At 31.6% G+C, this 21,311-nt stretch overlaps 1 protein-coding gene across 2 annotated transcripts in view; it reads left to right on the forward strand.

The window, feature by feature from the left end:
- The window catches only part of LOC143080588 (uncharacterized), a 38,415-nt gene extending 17,332 nt beyond the window's left edge, over nucleotides 1–21,083 (forward strand). Inside the window, exons 7-14 of one of the 2 annotated variants that reach the window (XM_076256498.1) lie at nucleotides 3,792–3,937; nucleotides 5,130–5,204; nucleotides 7,383–7,452; nucleotides 7,834–7,993; nucleotides 10,008–10,111; nucleotides 10,790–11,046; nucleotides 12,805–13,884; nucleotides 14,707–21,083. In XM_076256498.1, coding sequence (XP_076112613.1) covers nucleotides 3,792–3,937; nucleotides 5,130–5,204; nucleotides 7,383–7,452; nucleotides 7,834–7,993; nucleotides 10,008–10,111; nucleotides 10,790–11,046; nucleotides 12,805–13,884; nucleotides 14,707–14,750 — 1,936 coding nt within the window. In that variant the 3' untranslated portion in view covers nucleotides 14,751–21,083. The remainder of the gene's footprint in view (nucleotides 1–3,791; nucleotides 3,938–5,129; nucleotides 5,205–7,382; nucleotides 7,453–7,833; nucleotides 7,994–10,007; nucleotides 10,112–10,789; nucleotides 11,047–12,804; nucleotides 13,885–14,706) is intronic. The other variant, XM_076256499.1, reaches the window with a different exon arrangement.
- Nucleotides 21,084–21,311: the final 228 nt, after the last annotated feature.

The raw sequence follows: 21,311 nt of genomic DNA on the forward strand, positions 1-21,311 counted from the left end.
TTGTTAAAATGTAAACTTTTAGTTATTTATTGGAAAGTAGAACGCTTCTGCTACCTAAATATGGGCTGTTATGACAATACAATGCCAATGCACATATATCGGGTACTAGCATCATTAAGTTGTGCTAAATTACTAATATCTTCACAATTTTAGCGTTTTAGTTAAATTTTAGATGGTTTCCGTCTTAAATGAAAGTGGCTGCATTTGTGTTTTTTTCTTAATATTGAAATGCAAGTTGTATTTGTTGATAATACATAACATATATTAAGGTTGAGGATGAACACAGATGTGGCCACTTTCATTTTTGACAAAAACCATCTGAAAAGTGACTTTTTTGGGCATATTTGAAAGATGTTTCACATTTAAGCTTGAATCAGAGCGTTTTAAATGACTAAATCAGTAAAAATCTTTTACATAAACTAATTGAATCAACTGAAATAGGCACTTAAGTGTTTAAAAAGTAGCCAAAATCTTTCATCAGATGAACCTGATATTTGAGGCCAAAGTCGGTCCTTACCAGACCTACTCCTTTGTTTAGATTTATTCTGAAGGACTGCCTCTTGAGTTCATTTTGCTGCCTTTTCAAATAGTTTTCACTTGATTTTCAGTTACTCCCTTTTAAGATATATTTTATTCAAACATGGACAAATGTTATGGATACCTGTATATTTTATGGAAGTTTGCACAATTCATGCAGTTATTTTTAGCTCACCTGGCCCGAATGGTCAGTTGACCCCTTTAGGAGTTATTGACCTTTATAGTCAATTTTTAACCATTTTTCGTAAATTTTAGAAATCTTTTACAAAAATCTTCTCCTCTGAAACTACTGTGCCAAATTAATCTAAACTTGTCCACAATCATTATTGGGGTATCTAGTTTAAAAATGTGTGGCGTGACCCGGCCAACCAACCAAGATGGCCGCCATGGCTAAAAATAGAACTTAGGGGTAAAATGCAGTTTTTGGCTTATAACTCAAAAACCAAAGCATTTAGAGCAAATTTGACAGGGGTAAAATTGTTTATCAGGTCAAGATCTTTCTGCCCTGAAATTTTCAGATGAATCTGACAACCCGTTGTTGAGTTGCTGCCCCTGAATTGGTAATTTTAGGGAATTTTTGCTGTTTTTGGTTATTATCTTGAATATTATTATAGATAGAGATAAACTGTAAACAGCAATAATGTTCAGCAAAGTTAGATTTACAAATAAGTCAACATGACCAAAATGGTCAGTTGACCCCTTTAGGAGTTATTGACCTTTATAGTCAATTTTTAACCATTTTTCGTAAATCTTAGAAATCTTTTACAAAAATCTTCTCCTATGAAACTACTGGGCCAAATTAATCCAAACTTGGCCACATTCATCTTTGGGGTATCTAATTGAAAAAAATGTGTCCGGTGACCCGGCCAACCAACCAAGATGGCCGCCATGGCTAAAAATAGAACATGGGGTAAAATGCAGTTTTTGGCTTATAACTCAAAAATCAAAGCATTTAGAGCAAATTTGACATTGGGTAAAATTGTTTATCAGGTCAACATCTTTCTGCCCTGAAATTTTCAGACAAAACAGACACCCTGTTGTTGGGTTGCTGCCCCACAATTAGTAATTTTAAGGAAATTTTGCAGTTTTTGGTTATTATCTTGAATATTATAATAGATAGAGATAAACTGTAAACAGCATTAATGTTCAGCAAAGTAAGATCTACAACTAAGTCAAATGACCAAAATTGTCAATTGACCCCTTAAGGAGTTATTGCCCTTTATAGTTAATTTTTAGCATTTTTCATAAATTTTTGTAAATTTTTAGAAAATATTTTCCACTGTAATTACTGGGCCAAGTTCATTATAGATAGAGATAATTGTAGCAACAAGAATGTTCAGTAAAGTAAGATCTACAAACACATCACCATCACCAAAACACAATTATGTCATGAATTTATCTGTGTCCATTGTTTAAAATGCACATAGACCAAGGTGAGCGACACAGGCTTTTGAGAGCCTCTAGTTTGTAATCATCAGAGATCTCGGCTTAAGAAGGTTTTTTGTTGTGAAAAAAGTTTATTTTAATAAGTTGAGCAACAAACACAGATCCTCCCTTCTTAAAGAATTTTATGATTAATAAGTTCATTCATATGCTGGCAGAGATTGTATCATATACAATATTTGGATTTACATGGGTAAAAAATGAAGTTGCATTTCAAAAATACTTTTCTGCAGAAAATTACATATTGCATAATTCAAATTGGTAGCTGTAAACAAGAAATATTTAATAAACATTATGTAACAGTAACTTTTTTTTTTTAATATAAAAATGTCAATGAATATTATGTAATAACTATAGGCAATTTCATATAGTTCATTTAACTGTCTGAATAAAGGAAAATCATTCAAAAACGTGATTGAAAATAAATGAAATTTAGAATTATCTTTGTGAAATAGCAGATCTTTTGACTTTTGAAGAAAAACCCCAAACCTGAAGTATGTAATAAAAGGGAACAGATTAATCTTGAAACCTTTATACTTAATTAAACCTGAAAAACGTGTTATACTGATATTTGCATGATTAAATTGGTATTAAAATTAGACACTGAAGGTTGTTTTGAAATATTTTAAGTTTAGTCCTGGTTGAAAATTAATACATTAGTCTTGGAAAAATTGAAGAAAATGTCAGTTTGCTGCTATTTTTTCTGTCTTAATCATAGTTATAAATCTATGTCTTGTTTGAGAGATTGAGTAATGAGTATGTTGGTATCTTATTTGAAGATTAAGATGTTTGAACTTTATTTGGCCTTGTAAGTGATTTAAACCTGTTTACAGAGAACGAAGTCTTTACTTGTTTTGTTAAAATTGCAGAAGGAGACTGTTTTCATGCAGATAACTGCAGATAACATGTTTACTTAACGTTTGTTTTTAAGGTGAATGTTGTCAGCTGTCCTATTCATCAAATGCAACAGACAAACTTGGTCAAGGTGTCAGGAGAACACTTCAATATTACTTTTTAGCTCACCTGGCCCAAAGGGCCAAATGAGCTTTTCTCATCACTTGCCGTCTGGCATCCGTCGTCCCGAACTTTTACAAAAATCTTCTCCTGTGAAACTACGGGGCCAAATTTAACCAAACTTGGCCACAATCATCATTAGGGTATCTAGTTTAAAAATGTGTCTGGTGACCCGGCCAACCAATCAAGATGGCCGCCATTGCTAAAAATAAATCATAGGGGTAAAATGTAGATTTTGGCTTATAACTCTGAAACCAAAGCATTTAGAGCAAATCTTTCAGGGTTTAATTGTTTATCAAGTCAATATCTATCTGTGGTGAAATTTTCAGATGATTTGGACAACTGGTTGTTGGGTTGCTGCCCCCCATTGGTAATTTTTAAAGACATTTTGCCGTTTTTGGTTATCACCTTGAATACTATTATAAATAGAGATAAACTGTAAGCAGCAATAATGTTCAGCAAAGTAAGATCTACAAATAAGTCAACATGACCAAAATGGTCAGTTGACCCCTTAAGGAGTTATTGCCCTTTATAGTCAATTTTTGTAAATTTTTACAAAATATTTTCCCCTGTAACTAATGGGCCAAGTTTATTATTAGAGAAAATTGTAAGTAGCAAGAATGTTCAGTAAAGTTAGATCTACAAACACATCACCATCACCAAAACACAATTTTGTCATGAATCCATCTGTGCCCTTTGTTTAATATGCACATAGACCAAGGTGAGCGACACAGGCTCTTAAGAGCCTCTAGTTATTTGAATTGCTGTTGTTAAATGATTATATTTATCTTTTGTAGTTACTTGTCCAGCTTACCAAAACATGTCAGGGAATCGGACCATTTCATACAGTTCTGGAAGGGAGACAACTTTCAGAATAACCCACCACTACCTGAACAATCAGCTTTACCTGACATTCCACATGCTAACGAAGGTAGTACAGAAGGTAAATAATGTAATTTTAAAGTTCTGAAATTGCAGAATGGGGCTTTTATGACTCGTTAACTCTTTATCTACCACTGACGGATATATACGCAGTAATTAACACCGTTTAGTTCGTAGTGACTGATAAATCCGCTTGCAAGATCAACTGTGTATTCGCAGTGACTGATCTATCCGCTGTAAACAATGCATGCACAGTCGTGTTGACGGATATTCCCGTAAAATATACCACTGTTAAAACTCTTTAGATTGGACAATACCTAGGGGGAATCCCGAAATGAACCAATCAAATTCGGTTTTACAAATGAATAAACTTTCAACTCGTATATTCCTTTCCATTGAAAGGTAATATGTTTACATTAAAATACATTGTTTTTAACACGTGTTTTTGTTTGCGAAATGCGATTGAAACAATGGCCGTTAAATGGGCTTCATTCTTCCAATCGGAGGAAGAAGATGAAGAGTTTGAGGGTTTTAAGCAGTCTAGTATAGACGAAAGTGAAGTTAGAAGGCTACTTCTAAATCGGCAGTGATATCAGTTAATCGGAAATAGTAAGGGAGGAACCAGAGTTAGATAACGACATTTGGACAAATAATTTAGTTTTTCAACATATTTATTGACTTAATTAGTGAACATAATTGGATCAAAATCAGAAATATAAAAATTCAAACAATTGTGAATTAAATGCATTTTTTATTTTTAATTTCTATACAGTAATTGCTTAATAATTTCATATTTAATTGCACCGCCGTAAAAATTATCACACTGCAAAATATCTCTGGTAGTTAGCCTACAAATCAGCTGCAGTAGCTAACTAATAAGCTGTATGTAGTAGTGAACTGTATGATCGCCCGTGGTAGATAAGAAGTTAATTATTTCAACTAAAAGATGCATTATAGCCATTGTATATTTTGTAGGCTGTCTAGTAAAAAAGTTCTAGAACACTGAAATAAAATCATCTTTTTTTTTTCTGTCATTTCTTTACACGAGTTAAAATTGTATTTCTGGCTGTTCAATTTTGTGATAAAAAAACCCACTATTTCATGATTAGATTCATCATTTACATTGATTTAAACATTTCTTTATTTTGAAAAATTACAAAGAATGCTATTACTTTTATTTGAAAGTACAAATCAGGGCATAGTGACCTAGATTAATGATCACAATATAAATTAATGTGTCCAATCTTGTTTAGATATGGAATCAATGTGTACTACACCTTACACACCAACGCAGTCTTTCACTGTATACAACTCTAATTTTCCTCAAGGTAGGAAGATTTTAAATTACTGTGGTGTGTCACTGCTTGACATTGTACAGCTTGTGTGTTTACCACATGCCTACGAGTGTAGTTTTCATACTCTTTCTAGGATTGTATATGCCATCTGAAAATTGTTTACACAAATATTAATTGATATATTACATATAATATGCTATCTTAGATCAGTATACTAATCACAATTCTTTAAATTGTTAAAGAAGGTTTAGTTCATCATACTCTTAAGTATAACTGATTGAGTGATTTAGAACAAAAAGATACTGTATGTTTATTTTGTTTTCTGACATTTGTGTATTAAACTGCATTTATTTATTAACTGATAAAATAAGTTTTCAACCATTTTTTTGGAAACTTTAAAATTAAAAGATATTTTCTCTTCATTTTTCAGTTTTTTGCTGATAGATGGAGTTATTTTTTTTGGCGGTTGACATTTAGAGTCTGGGATAAACTTTTTTAACATGATAGATTTTTAAAGTATAATTAAACTTGGACAGAAGTTTATCTTAAAGTTCAAGACACACATATTATTTAAACTTTTTACGGTCAACCTTTTAAAAAATATTTGAAAGGCACTCTTTAATTCAGAGCAATAAAAAAGTTAATGATTTAAAAGACAATAATTACATTTATCCTCATCATATAAATCCATCACATTTGTTCCTTTTGCCACCTCAATATATAGATAGCATTTGACATGCTCTCAGTTTTATAATTTTTAGTTTTAAATTTTCCAGGAATTTCTGTAATTTTGTTATTTTCTTTTTTTTTCACAATCGCACCTTGGGTAGAATAGATTCTGTTACATTATCTATATCTATATAAATTATATATACAAAAATATTAACATAAAAATAGCTATATCTTAATAGGTAGTCATCAGTAGTATGAATTGAGTGATCTCTATACATTATCCCAATATGAACTGACATATGTTAGTTTAGAAGTGTGTTGTTAGATTGTAGAACTTTACCAGAATGAATATCTATTGTCATGTTGCTGTTTGCCTTATTGTTGGAGCTGGAGAACAGTGCTGCATGATCTATCAGGGGGACAGTTTCATCACAGCTAACTCATTACATAAATCATTTAACATGTTTAACATGATTTTGCTTCTTTTTTTTTTCTGTTTTGAGACAAAATCATATGTTTACTTTTATCATTGAAGTCTAGCATGAAGATGAAGAACAGCTATAACATCACTGTTCATTTTATTATTTTTATTAATTGCTTATTAGGATTTTTCTAATGCAAATCAGCCACATGGTTTCTAAGATCACCTACGACGGCTTTTCAATTTTAGATCACACAGATTTAAATGACATTTTTAATTCAAAACTATATAGTTGTAAGATTAAATGGTTGATTTTAAGTTTTCTGTATTTACTATTTCATTTTATACATGTACATGTATGTGCACTTGTTTAAATTTGAGCTGGTTCCTTTGATAGAATTATTAAAAGATGTAAACCAGTAATCTGTTGTTTTTGTGACTTCCTGGATTTAACATATCTGTTTTGTTAATAGTTATTTGCTGCATGATTTTTTTTACATACAGTACCGTGTTTTATTATTATTATTTTTTTTCTGTTTGAACTATAAACTTTGGCAGACATCTTTCAGTACTTTATTTGAAGTGTTCATTTTAACATCATTGATATGAACTGAGATACCATTTTGCATGACATTGTGTTTTTGTCCAAGCAAAATATTCTAGGGTAAGATTGGCTGGCTCTGACAACTCTCAGTATATAATCTCAGTAATGGCTAATTTTGTCAGGGCTATTCCATAAAAAAATGTATGGGGGTGTTGGAAGGCAGTTTTTGTCAGCACTGCCACCCAGACAATTGTATTTGAGAATTATAGTGCATTATAGTGTGAAAAGTTGCTCTGATACCCATCACCCATGTATTATTAATATAATGTGCCTTCCAACCCCCCATACACATTTTTCTGGAATAGCCCTCAGTATAAAGCGTTTCTGACAAAATTCAAATTTATTTTCTTAGCTATGGACCAGATTCAACATATACCAGATTTGAGATTGTAAGAAGCCAAATGTTCTATAGAAACATATGAATGTACCACAATGTTTAGTATCTTGAATATAACTTATATATTAATATTTAAACGAAAAAAAAATTACAAGATGATTATTTTTGTCTTTTCAGGAGATTCAGTGAATTGTATACCATCACCAATGACAGTACAACATGTACCTTATTTTGGACCTATGTTTAGGTAGGTTTCTACTCTGACAGACCATTAGTTCCCTCATTTATGTAGTAGTCAAGTTTGTGTATCAGTAGAAAGAAAATATAGCTTTACTTAAAGAAGGAATATTCCCAGCTAGAGCAAGGGCCAAAGTGAAAATTTGTAGGGAACTAGTATATGTTATATTTTATAGATATTATAACAAAAAAATCTTAAATACTAAAATTCAACTGAAAAAAGTGTATGTGTTATGACCTGACATATTCTTCCTCATTCCAGGTCATGCAGTGGAGGTCATGACCTGTATTTTCATTTTCAGTCATTGACAGGTATTGGAAGGATGGCCATGGAAAATCAAAAAAAAAAGATAATGTCTAATATATGTTTTTTTTTAAATTATAATTTTAGGCCTCCCTATCAATCTCCAGCGTCCTCTGGTCATGCTTCACCAAACAACAGTCGTTCCAACTCTCCTGGAGATACTGGTATGGATCAGATTACTGCCCTTGTCAATAAACTTCAACTACAGAAATATAGAAGTGGTCTAGACAAGTTCACTATAGAACAGGTTAGTCAGGCTAGTGATAAGATAAATTGAAAAATAAGGCATTATTATTCGTTGGATACCAATTTTCATGGATTTCGTGGGTACAGATGAACCATGAATTCAAATGTTTAATGAATGACAAATTTTCTGTAGGCTTGCATGCAGGATTCGATATAACGATAAAATTAACTATCCACAACATTTCAAGTTTTCGTTAAACCACAAAAGTTTATATCCACCAAAAATGAATCCACAGTAAATAACATGTCCAGCAAACTAAATTTTATTGTATCGTGTTAAAGGATCAGGGGTTCAAATTAACATTTGGTACTGGAAGGTCCAGGACCTTTGACACTCCAAACTGAAAGGTCCACAACCTAAATTCCAGGTCGTACTTTTACATGAAATATTTCATAACTCAGTAAGATACAAAATTAATGTGCCTTTGGTGTTAGGTTAGCTTGTTTCGAATCATTGTCAGTGTCACTGTTGTATAAAATGTTGAATAATATGTGTAATTGTCTTGTATATTATGAATTTAAAAAATAAAGTGGTGAGATTTGGAAGAGAAGTGCTCACTCAAGGCACTACAATGTTTGGATTTTACCATGATATAAAGGGCTATATGTATCTCTTTTTTATATTGTTCAATTCATACCCAAGTATACAATTAAAGTTTACACAATTCAAATTCAAAGTTGTTTAAGATTATAATATCTAGTTGCACTATTATATTTGTTCCTCTGTGAAAATAAAGTAAGAAACTTCCAGATTTTTACTGGCCCTTCAAAATTGAGAAGAAATTACCTCTTGGAATTGTAGTAATATGATTACACTATAATAACATCTACATGTAATATCAACATTTATTAATGATAAAGAAAACGTCTGTCACATTTGATTGGATTTTGACATGAACATTTGTAATTTTGAGTTTCTGTATAAAATATTTCCTGCTTTTTCTTTCTGTTCCATATATCTTTTGGTTTTCAATTCTAGTGTTTATATTTCACCATCATATCTGTATTTTGTCACCTGATTGGTTTTATTTTATTGTATTTGATCGGGAAACCCGGAATTACCCCTATCCGCCCTCGGAAACTGATGCAGTATTATTATTTCTTCATTTACGGTTATATGGACTTATATGGCACCCATTGTTTTTCAATGTTGTTTTTCAGTCAGATACGATCTTACTCGGATTTTCACATTACTTGTCGGCGATTTTCGGTATATAGCTAGCGGATGAACAAAATGAACATCGCTGTCATGAATAATAAAGATGAAAGTAATTTTTTGAGATCGTTTAGAAATTTCGGCAAAGTTAATTTTTATTTTCTTTCAAATCAAAGGTACGTCGGACGTAGCTAGTAACTAAAATGAAAGTCCGATTGCAACAGTGGAAGGTCGCGGACCTCGGACCACCACTAATTTGAACCCCTGAAGGATATAGTCCTAACAAAATTGAAAAAAGAAAATGGTATACAAAGTATTCCTGGCATCAGCGTGGAATAGTGTCAATTTAGCACTTGGAAACCGATAAAATTATTCACATAGGATATCATTACAATCCTCATATAGCAGTTGAATTTATCTGATTTTTCTGCCCCAACTGTAGCTGTGTCTGTAGCGGAGGGGGCATTAAGTTTTACCTTTGTCCATCTGTACGTAAGTCCCAAAGTTGCTTTCAGTTCTTTAACTTAAGTTTGCTTCAACCAAATGTTATGAAACTTGTAAACAATGCTTATTACCACAAAACACAGATCAAGTTTGAATTCAATTGCACAGTATTGTTTCATTTCTTTTGTTCAATGTCAATTATTGATTAAAGGCTGCATATTGCCAAGTATACATCTGCCTTTTAATCCCTTGTACTTTCACAGTTATTGATAGATTGGGATAAAACATATTCAGAAGGTTTATAGCAACAAAATATCTGCATTTTTGCATCAATCAGGATAGAAGAAATATATTGGAAATTGTTTTGACTAATTAGCAAGTTATTTATAGCAATGCTGTTCTTTATTGTTTTCAGTTGACTGCTTTACCAATAGATATGATGGTTAAGGAATGTGGTATGAATATGGAAGATGCTACCAGGTTCTCTACTGAGTTGGACATGTTGGACGAGAGGTTAAGGTAATATAACAGATAATACATTATCTTTATTATTCCCCTACGGGTGAAGTTGAAGGGGACTTGAGGTTTGCAATTTATTTGTCTGTCAGTCTGTGTGTCTGTCTGTCCATCTATCAGTTAGGCAAATTAGTTGGGATAAGGTATAGTTATGACATGAATCATTTATTTTAATTTTAAACGAAATTGCAGAAAATAGTATATAAAACAATGACAAAATGAATTAAACAGAGAGTGAATGAGGAAATTGTTTTTTTGTAGCTATATAAAAAAGTTTTACAATCTAGCAGGAAATGAAAACAATGAAGTATTCTAATTTAGATCATTTATTTTTATCATTCATCTCTTTTTAACAAGTGAAAGCTATTTCCCCTGTTAATAAACATCATTGTAATATTATAATTCTATTGATGTTATGTATACAACTGCTTCCCAATGATTATTATCAAAATTGTTAAAACTGGTTAAAAAAAATGGCATTATATCACAAAAACATATTAAATTTGAGATTTTTTAAGTGCTTATTGTCCTTATTTCTAGATATCATAATTGTGTTATACCGTGCATTGATATAGCAGTCTGATTCATTACTATACATGAATATGTATAAAGTTCTGTCAAAACAAAGTGTGCCACTATTCATTGAATGTTGTATTTTGAATTTTTTTTTAATTCTTTCAGAGAAAAACAACAACCAACTAGATTACCAAATGGAATAATGGAACATTGTATTCCTGGACCAATGTCTCATTACCAAGCATTGTACATGCCTCCACCTCAAACTATGTATCCGATGATGCGTTTCCCGATTCCAAACAATGTAATAGCTGCCAGAGATACCTCGTCATCAGAGAACTCTAGTCCCTCTCTAAGTCCTGTACCTCAGAAGAAACCTCCACAGAAAGGTGCTGATAGCTCATCAGAGGATAGTGAGAAAGGTAAGATTCACAATCAGAACTGGAGTAAACTCTAGTCCCTCTCTTAGTCCTGTACCTCAGAAGAAACCTCCACAGAAAGGTGATAGCTCATCAAAAGATAGTGAGAAAGGTAAGATTCACAATCAGAACAGGAGTAAACTCTAGTCCCTCTCTAGGTCCTGTACCTCAGAAGAAACCTCCACAGAAAGGTGTTGATAGCTCATCAGAGGATAGTGAGAAAGGTAAGATTCACAAGCAGAACAGGAGTAAACTCTAGTCCCTCTCTTAGTCCTGTACCTCAGAAGAAACCTCCACAGAAAGGTGCTGATAGCTCATCAGAGGATAGTGAAAAAGGTAAAGTTCACAATCAGAACAGGAGTAAACTCTAGTCCCTCTCTAAGTCCTGTACCTCAGAAGAAACCTCCACAGAAAGGTGTTGATAGCTCATCAGGGGATAGTGAGAAAATAGAGTTCACAATCAGAACAGGAGTAAACTCTAGTCCCTCTCTTAGTCCTGTACCTCAGAAGAAACCTCCACAGAAAGGTGCTGATAGCTCATCAGAGGATAGTGAGAAAGGTAGAGTTCACAATCAGAACAGGAGTAAACTCTAGTCCCTCTCTTAGTCCTGTACCTCAGAAGAAACCTCCACAGAAAGGTGTTGATAGCTCATCAGGGGATAGTGAGAAAGGTAGAGTTCACAATCAGAACAGGAGTAAACTCTAGTCCCTCTCTTAGTCCTGTACCTCAGAAGAAACCTCCACAGAAAGGTGTTGATAGCTCATCAGAGGATAGTGAGAAAGGTAGGATATTCACAATCAGAACATGGGGGGTAAAATGCTGTTGGCTGCAGTCCCAAAGCAAACAACCTTTTACTTTTTCCTTTAAATTAAAGCAAAATAGAAAATGCATTGTGAAATTTTACTTTTATTTTGCAAAGAGAATATTTATACACAATATTTATAACAATATGCAGATCAAGTACGAATTTGAGAAGCGTCACTTTTACTGTTCTTCAATTATGTCCCTTTATAGCTTTAAATCATATGCAAGCATGTGCTTCATCTGTGTCCCATGGACACATTTTTAATTTATTTTTATTATGCCCCAATGAGGGTCATTATGTTTTTCGATCTGTGCATCTGTTTGTTTGGCCATCTGTCTGTTTGTCTGTCCTGCTTCAGGTTAAAGTTATTTGATGAAGTTGAAGTCCAATCAACTTGATACTTAGAACACATGTTTCCTATGATATGACCATTTTCTGATTGTAATTCCAAATTACAGTTTTGACCCCAATTTCACATTCCACTGAACATAAAAAATGAAATTTCGAGTGGGGCATCTGTGTACTATCGACACACTCTTGTTAATATAGAAGATGACAGGGCAAAGAAAATGTTGACTTGAAAATGTCTGTTTGGTAGTCATAAACCTAAAAAACAGTAAAATGGAATAATCAGTATTTGATTCCAAGTGGCTGTAGAAAATGAAGAATATGTTGTATCAAATGTCAAATGACCTTTCCAATCTAGTAAAAACTGGGAATCATATTTTTAGACAAAAGTATTCTTGCTTAACATTTTAACAGATGTCTGAAGCAAGTTTAAATCTCAATCATTTTATTTAGGATTTTAAAAAGGGTTAAATTTAACCACTGGATGAACAACAGACAATTTAAGCAAGAGAAGCCAGGGTCCTGGTGTTGATTCACTGTTATAATGTTTTAATAGTTTCTTTTCTTTTTGTGTGTCAACATTTATATCACATTATTTGTTTTGTAGGAAATAGAGTAGATTCTCCATTTCTGGATGGTAAGAAGGAAGTTCATAATCCTAGTCAGAACCCAGAGGAAATGAATAGTGAAGCTCCTCTCCAAGCTGTTCACAATGCCTTTGAGAATGTACATGGGCACAGCAGTAGTGGTAGTGGATACCAGTCAGATCCGACTCCAACACAAGGGCCTTTCGTGCGTTTAATTATTCCTAACAACTCTTACAAAGCTCAGCCTACTCATACTAATATGAGTTTTCCAAATAAGACATTAATCAGTATGCCAGACACTGTTGGTGGACGTCGTATTGGATATGCCTATCCGTACCAACGATGTGATAACCAAACTTTGACTACAACTGTAGCATCAAATAGCAGCAGCAATGGTCCAGAACTGACCCGTAGGCCAGTAATGCCTGGTCAGATTCCAATGATCAGATCTCCAACAGTCAGTGGAAATGGCCGCAACTTAATGTGTTCTGTCACTGCATCAGCGACTCCTGTTATGGCAGCGAATCTTCAAAACAGCTTAAATGGCAATATTCGAAATAGTGGTTTGGCCCCATCAATATCAGATCCTGGTCTTTCACCTAATCAAGATTCACAAAACGGATCTGGAAATCAGAGTCCATTGCCAAATGGTAATCCTGTAACTTGTTCTGGACCTAATGGACACATCAGTCATGCCCAGTGTACTTCCTGTGGGTGTACGGGAAGCCATCAAGTTCCCTCATATCAAGTCCACTTACCAAATCATCATTACCTACAGAATCAAATGATGTTTCCACCTTTTATGAATGCAAATCCAAACGGGATAGTTCACCACCCATATTATCATCATCCACATTTCCATTATCCAATATCAAATGGAATACCTCCGAGTTACCTTCAAGCAATCAATCATCATCCATATCCAAATGTAGTCGGGGCTCAGTATAGCTGTTTTCCTCCAGTTGCGTTACAACGTCGGAACAGTGCAGGCTACAATGCTGGAAAGCCTCCAAGAACCACTTCTGCAACTTGTTCCAACTGTGGGTCAACTGATCATGTATCCTCCGAGTGTAAAGAAAGCTCCATGGAATCCATGTCAGGTAATTTGCCATTTCATAACCTAGTGCATTCTGGGTAATATTTTCAAAAGCGTACACTTAAAGATTGTGATTGGTTTAAAACGGGTTAAACAATTGAAATTCAGCCAATGATGTAGTGTTATTTTTATTTTGGTGTATGAACAATGAGTTAACTCATAGTCCTTTAGATTCTGAAAAGGGAAATTAAAATCTGATCTTCTTCAGGTATCAATAGGGATATATCTAGTCCCAAGGTCCTGTAAAAACAAAAACATTAAGTATTAATCTAAATCTATGAATTCCAAGATTTCAATATTGAGATAATGAAAATATAATAACTTATTATTAAACGATTAAACTAAATGTGGGATTCATTTGATTGCTTAAAATATTTAACACAAGGTTATAAATCAAGACAATTTAAGTTATTGTTTAAGATAATCACAAGGTTATTAAAGACAATCCATGGTATTGTACAAGAGGTGATTGTTTTAATTTGAGCAGATTTGTCCAATACAACTTTCATTGCTATGATAATAAATGAATATAATATAGAGTGCATTATATAATAACAACAACAGGTCTAAGCACTTAAATTTGAAAATAGATAAAATATGTAAAAAGAATACAAAGTAACTGTTTTTTGTCCAGAACAGCCAGTGTTGCTTCTATTTATGATGAATTACTTCATGTCATGTGATGATTTGTTATCAAATAGAATTGTTTATTATATATGTTAGATAAAAAAATAATAAATATTTACTTTGTATTTCTATAATTATATAATGATAACAAATGTTTATCTTGTTTGATAGTAACTAATATTTACTTAATCTTTTTCAGCTTCTTTTCATTTAAAATATGATCCTAAATCAAATTCGGATTGACTAGCAAAGGAGAAAAACAACTACAGATCACCCAAGGCTAACATTTATCCTCAAAGAAAAAAACATTTTATGTATTTACCAAGAACATTTTCTCTGAGAAAGTGAACGTGGAGAGTGGTTTTATACCAGACTTTCTGGGATCTCTGTGATATCCCATTCTCCATATTTTAATCATGTGATTTGGTCATGTGACTGTTTTTAAATTGTGATTATTCTTACAAATCAGTGCGATAAATGACATATTTGTTTAATCATGTTTTGAGAGTGTATAGATGTAATTTTTGAATGAATCAGTTTTTACTAGTGTTTGAATCTTTGTTTAATCATGATTTTAATGATTTATGCCAGTGTAAATGATGATTATATTGTGATGTGTAAATTATGTTGTGGTGTGAATATTTCTGCAGCTGAATGATTTAAGGAGTTTGATTGGTCAAGAAAAGTAATTGTCCTTGAACGGTGCCACTAATGAATGTTTTAATGCAGAAGATTTTTTTTATAGCTGATATAACATAAGAAGGGATTTTTATTTAATAAAAGGGGCAGTTATTTCAGAACCCAGAAAAAAATCAAAAAGACCTTGTTCCTTTAACATGTTTAATATGCTAAAAAAGCAGTTAAGTCTATAAAAAAGCAATTTATAAATTAGAAGTGGTATAAGTCAATATTTAATATTTGATTTTAAACTGTACATTCTGCTATAAGAGTACTTATAAGATTTGATAAAGTTCTAAATAGCTTTTTATTTAGATATACTTAAATGTTAGAGAATTGATTTAGTACTTAAATTAAGTATTTTGTTCTGATAAATAACTCTTCTGAGCTTAAATTTTCTATATAATCATAACTTGCAAACTGTAGTATTGTTGCATAATTGAGTAAAGTTCTCCCATTATTTAAAGTGCACATGATAATTTGTTAATCACATTAGTATTATTGTAACATTTGAAATATGTCAAGATTTTTTTTTTAATCTTTTATCATTATTTTATAAGATGTTTTCTTTGGCTGTGTTGCACAAAGTGTGCTGAAGAGTTAATTTACAACAAATTTTTGTGTTAATTTATTGATTTCAGTATTTTTTACATGCTTCAGAGGAAAACGCAAAGTATAGGCAAATGAACTTTTCAACTCGAGGTTAAGAATCATAAAATATCACATAGTTTTTCTAATTATTCAGATATACTCTGAAGTCCCCATAAAAGCCTTGTTGATATTGGGGTTTTTCCTCCACTCAAATAATCCTAGGTTAGTGCAATTTGAAGTATTAGTGCTCTTTTTTTGTTTTAAACATATAATCAGATTTTGTAATTAAATGGTAAGTGCTTTGTCATAAACTTTGTGATATTTTTGTGCCATGAATGATGTAATAACTCAGTGATAATTCTTCAAAATAGTCCTATACAAGAATTTTTTTAACTAACGTGTTATTTAGCATGATAGCAAAGGGGATGCCTGCCAGTTAAGCAATAGATTTAATTTATGAATTAAAATTATTTTAGGCTTGAACAGCATATTTTCTTTTTTTCACCAGAAGGAGGCAGCAAGTATAATAACTTGCATAATAGCCCATTACCTTAGTGCTCTCTGATATAGGTTATGGTCATAACGACATAATAACCCCTTACCGAAGTGCTCTCTGATGTAGGTTATGGTCATAACAAAAGAAATGGCTTTTCCTCTTCTCATAAATAAGAATATTTGCAACTTTCAATAAGACCAGAAAAAGAACTTTTAGTTTTAAATCAAATAAGTGTGAATTTTTAGTAAAATGTGCATGTGAATACCTTGTTATGTATATTTGAGTATGTATGTATGGTTTCCCATGTTAAATGTGATGCAAATACTGATAACATTGACCAGGGTTCTAGTCAGTTTAAGAATATGAATTTCGATCTCATTGTTAACATTTTAGATCTAAACTAAATTTTGAATTTCAGTTGATACTTGAAGTTGAAGGATTTCAGTTTCCTAGTATCGATGCACAATTATTTTGAATCTTGTCTGAATTGGCTAAGGAATTTTGTTATTGGCTCTCATTTTGTTGTTTTAATTGTAAAATGAATGTACATTTGTAATAAAATCAAGATTTTTATATACTTTTTTATCAAATTATTAATTTTTCAACTGAATCTTGTCAAATAACATTGCATTCAAGAGAAAAAAAATGTTAAAGTAGGAACATATGTTGAATAATATGCAAATGAGTTTATTCATAATATTTATGTACAGGGGATTGCTCGATTCAAATTAAATAGGTATTTGTGTCCGTAACTGAATTTCGATACACCATTTAAAGTGAACAGGAGATAACTTTTTATATATGTATTATTTTCAGTTTTATTCAGAATAGTCCATTAAACAGCCATCATGTTCTAGAACTGTCCATAACATGACCGTGAAGTTTTATGTAAATATAATGTTGATTTTTCCATGTCTTAAAATCCGTGATCTCATATTTTTATGGTGACATTTTAGATATTGTATCAAACATGTTTAATGTACATATATTTTAGTGCTTTTGTTTTTAAATTGATGAATAATGTGATTTCTCAATGTATTTGTTTATTGAGGCCTTAAAGTATAAAATACAATGTAGGGATTTTTTATCGGAAGTTTTGTCAGGTTGCCCCCCCCCCCCCAAATGCAGTTATGATAAAGAAGGATAGCTATACAGCATGTTGTAGACATTAAATTAAATTACTAAATGTTCTAAACGTCTATGTATATTCTAAATTAATTGATGTCCCTGTTTACCTGTTACATGTCTTCAAGCCATCCTCAAGGGAACAGCCAGCCCTTCTTCAAGAGACCAGCTGATTATGGACTGATCATGTCATGATTTGGTTTAAACCTTTTGTTATGAAAAAGATGATGAGTTGAATAATTAGATTATAGCCTCCAAGCCCATTTCTATGACAGTCAGTCAGTTCTAAAGAACTGTTGCCAGTATCATTTTGTATTTATACATCTTACACGATTTTATTATACACTACAAGTAAGTTAGTTACAGTACATATTGTTGCCAATTAATGGCTTAACACATTAGAATTAATTTATTTTCACCAAAAAAAAAATGATAATGTTCCATTGAGCCTGATTTTTTTTTAAAACCTTGATAATTCTTTGTAAATAAATATTGAAAATTATTCCTGCACTGTTCAGTATTGATTTTTGATGACAAAGCGTTGTTAAACAGACATTTATATGCATTAGCAAGCTGACTTGGTGAAATCCTTATTTATGTATAAAGATAGGAATTTAAAGTGTCATCAAATGGTTTTATGCATTTTAAAGCCTTATAATATATTTGTTACCCAAGTTAATATTGTGAGTCTTGTATATGTCCTGTCAGATAATTTTTAAGGAGAATCATAAAAAGATAGCGTTGTCTCCCCTCCTTAGAAGATTGTAATTGCATTCCTATAAGGTGCTTCCTGACCTTGATCTGAAAAGCATGATTTATTGTTTAACAAGATCTTTATGTTGGGTTATTTTTTTACATCACTAATAATTTTTGCCAAGTTTTAAAATCCATTAGTCTATTGGTGGTCTCCTGACTAATCTGATTTAGTCAAATATTCATTTGTGGCTTGAGCACTTCAAAATGAATGCTTAAATGAGTTTTGATTTCTTGTACCCCTTATATTTCCCTTAAAAAGTATGATATGTTGAGTTTGGTCTTTACATTAAAGACCTTCATGAATATTCATCATAATAAGTTACTTTGGTAAGACATTTCTTTGTTACAACTTTTGTTTTAATTTGTCATTAATCTAGATTCTATTTATCAATCCATTGAACATTGAAAATAAATATTCATGAGGTACATGCACAATGTTTATTTTGCGACATAAAATTATTTTAATCTTAATATTCATAATGAGAGATATTTTACAGCATGGTGCAGTTTAAAATTTTATGGATTGAATTCTTCTGGTTTTATTTATGTTTTTGAATATTTATAGTTCTTTTAATGTCCATGCATATGTTGAATGTATTCAAAAATCCATGTAATGATAAAAATAACAAATATATTTGAAACTAAAAATTATTAAAAAACTAAAAAAAAAAATCAAATTGTTTATTTAGAAAACAATTTGATTGACAGAATATTGATACATACATGAAACCTTTATGTTTTGTGTTTGCATACATGCATATCTTCTTATATTCTAGTCCTATGAGCTTACTTGCAAATACTGGTAATCAAGGTGCTAATAAAGTATATTTACGTTCAAATTGCAGTCAGGTGGCTTAATGTCGTGGGAAGGTTGTTTGAAATTTTGTTGTTGAAAATTTGCAACTTGGGCAGTGATGTTTTTTTGATTTGATGGGTATACTTGCTGAGCATTTATATATATTTTTTGTATACTAAAATAACTTTCTAGAGATAATGGGACATAAGGGGTATTATTTTCTTTAATGTTCCTATCTTAATAATGTAGTGCCATCAATTTTATAACATTTACTTCACTGAAAAGTAATGCAAAAATTGGGACAAGAACTAATTTGGTTCTATATTATACAATGTACTCATATCCACCTAATGGTTTTCAAAATGTGATTAAAAGTAAGAGTCGAGAAATGGTCTTGAAGTTTATATTTCCACTTTTTTAATGTCATGATTTGCTTGGAGGAAACCTCTTAGAAATTGTGAAATATTTACCTAGAAATTTCATTTTAAAATGCTAATAGTGTTCAGAAATAAATGGCAATTTTGTGTATTCAACGATTGTAGCATATAAAATATAAGATGAAATTATTAATCTGAAATTGTTAGCATCTGTGCTGAAATTTTTAGCATACTTATTTTCTGAAGTGGTATTCTTTTGGTTAAGATTGTGAAAATATTATCTGTAATTTGAACAACTTGCAGTGATTCTGATGCATTATCCAGATTGCTTTTCATAATAAACTCCTGGACCATAGAATTTACTGCGTTTAGTCAGTTTAAAAAAAAAAAGAATTAGGAGAATAAGACAAACCTTGTAATCCATCACCCATGTATCATATCAATACACATTATTTTTTGTGTTTTTACTTATCATGTGCAAGTTAGCAGCAAACTTAAGATACAGACTTTAAAGACTTGTAAATTGTATTTTAGACAACTTAAAATTTAGAATTAAATATTTTGATACCATTTCTTTTTAGATTTCACTAAAATCATTAAATGGTCTTTACAAAACAAAGTGAAAATGATGTGTTGTGTGCATACTTAAATAAAGCTAGCTGAAATCAGGATATGGTTGCAGATACTTTTTTCATACCAAGTATAGTCATAGATTAGAATACAGGTACAAGTTTTTAAAGCTTTTTTTCTGAAAACATAATATGACTGGTTGCAATAACATGTCTGTACATAATCATTTATAAAACAGGTTTTGTATATGTATATGAAAAATGTATCAACAATCTTGGTTGTATGATTTTAATGATTTTTTAGAAGGGAAGTTGTTTAGATATTGTATTTACTGGGATATGATTACATGTCCTTTATAATACTGAAATGTGATATTACAGGCAGTTAAAATTATATAAGGACTAAGCATGGTATGAGATGAATGTAAAAAACAAGGGGGAAAAATCACCTAATAGAAATTTTAAGGAGGAAACTATCAAAAAGATTTATGGGGAAGGCTTGAAGAGTTATATTTGATGAAAAAATTAGAATTGAAATGTGACATGTGGTAGAAAAAGGAATGAATGTGTATTTTTTAAACAATATCCTTGGAAAACTATTACAGACACATTCAGGACTATAGAAAAAGGGAAGAAAAGTGTAGCATAAGGAGGTGCACGCATTTTCAAATATTTTGTTCAGTTTTATACTGTTGTTACACACCATTGACTTCTTCACAAAAAGTCTTAAAAGTGGTAGTGTTTGGAATGTAAAACAAATATTGTATACTTAATTTAATGCACATTAGAATTTTATCCATATTTTATATTTTGAGCATTCCTGATGATTGTTATAACAAAAACTTTAAGCTAAGGGCAAACATTCGTATTGATTTTGATCATTGAGTGAATGATAACAAAAAGGGGAGGGCAAATCAGTAGGAAATTTCAAAGTTGTACTTCACATCACATGAAATTTACTTTTTGTTTTGACTGCCAGTAATATCAAATGCTTACCCCATTGTTTTAATTTATTATAATGCATTGCTCAAATATTGGCTGATTGTACATTGGATAGTTGTGTTAATTATAAAACGCCTGTTTGACCAGTCATTCTTCATTTTTAAGAATATCAGTATGTATGTATTTTATGCATAAAAACCAATTCATGTAAAAAAAAAAGATAAAAAATAAAGAATTAAATAAAAACTGTGTTTTGTCTCGCCTTGACAGAGTCAAAAAGCGAGACATAGGTATGCTGTTTCCGGCGGCGATCGCAGTGTCAACAATGTATTAGTTTGTGATTAGGTCTAGTTCATGGTGAACCACTAGTGGTAGGTCAATGATATTTGGTATGCAGTTGTATTAGCATTGGCACATCTCATTACCATGGAGATTATTTTGCCCGGCCCCCTCAGTCAAGGTCTATTGACTTTG

This window comes from Mytilus galloprovincialis, chromosome 6 (genome assembly GCF_965363235.1).
Source record: "Mytilus galloprovincialis chromosome 6, xbMytGall1.hap1.1, whole genome shotgun sequence".
Lineage (NCBI taxonomy): Eukaryota > Metazoa > Mollusca > Bivalvia > Mytilida > Mytilidae > Mytilus > Mytilus galloprovincialis.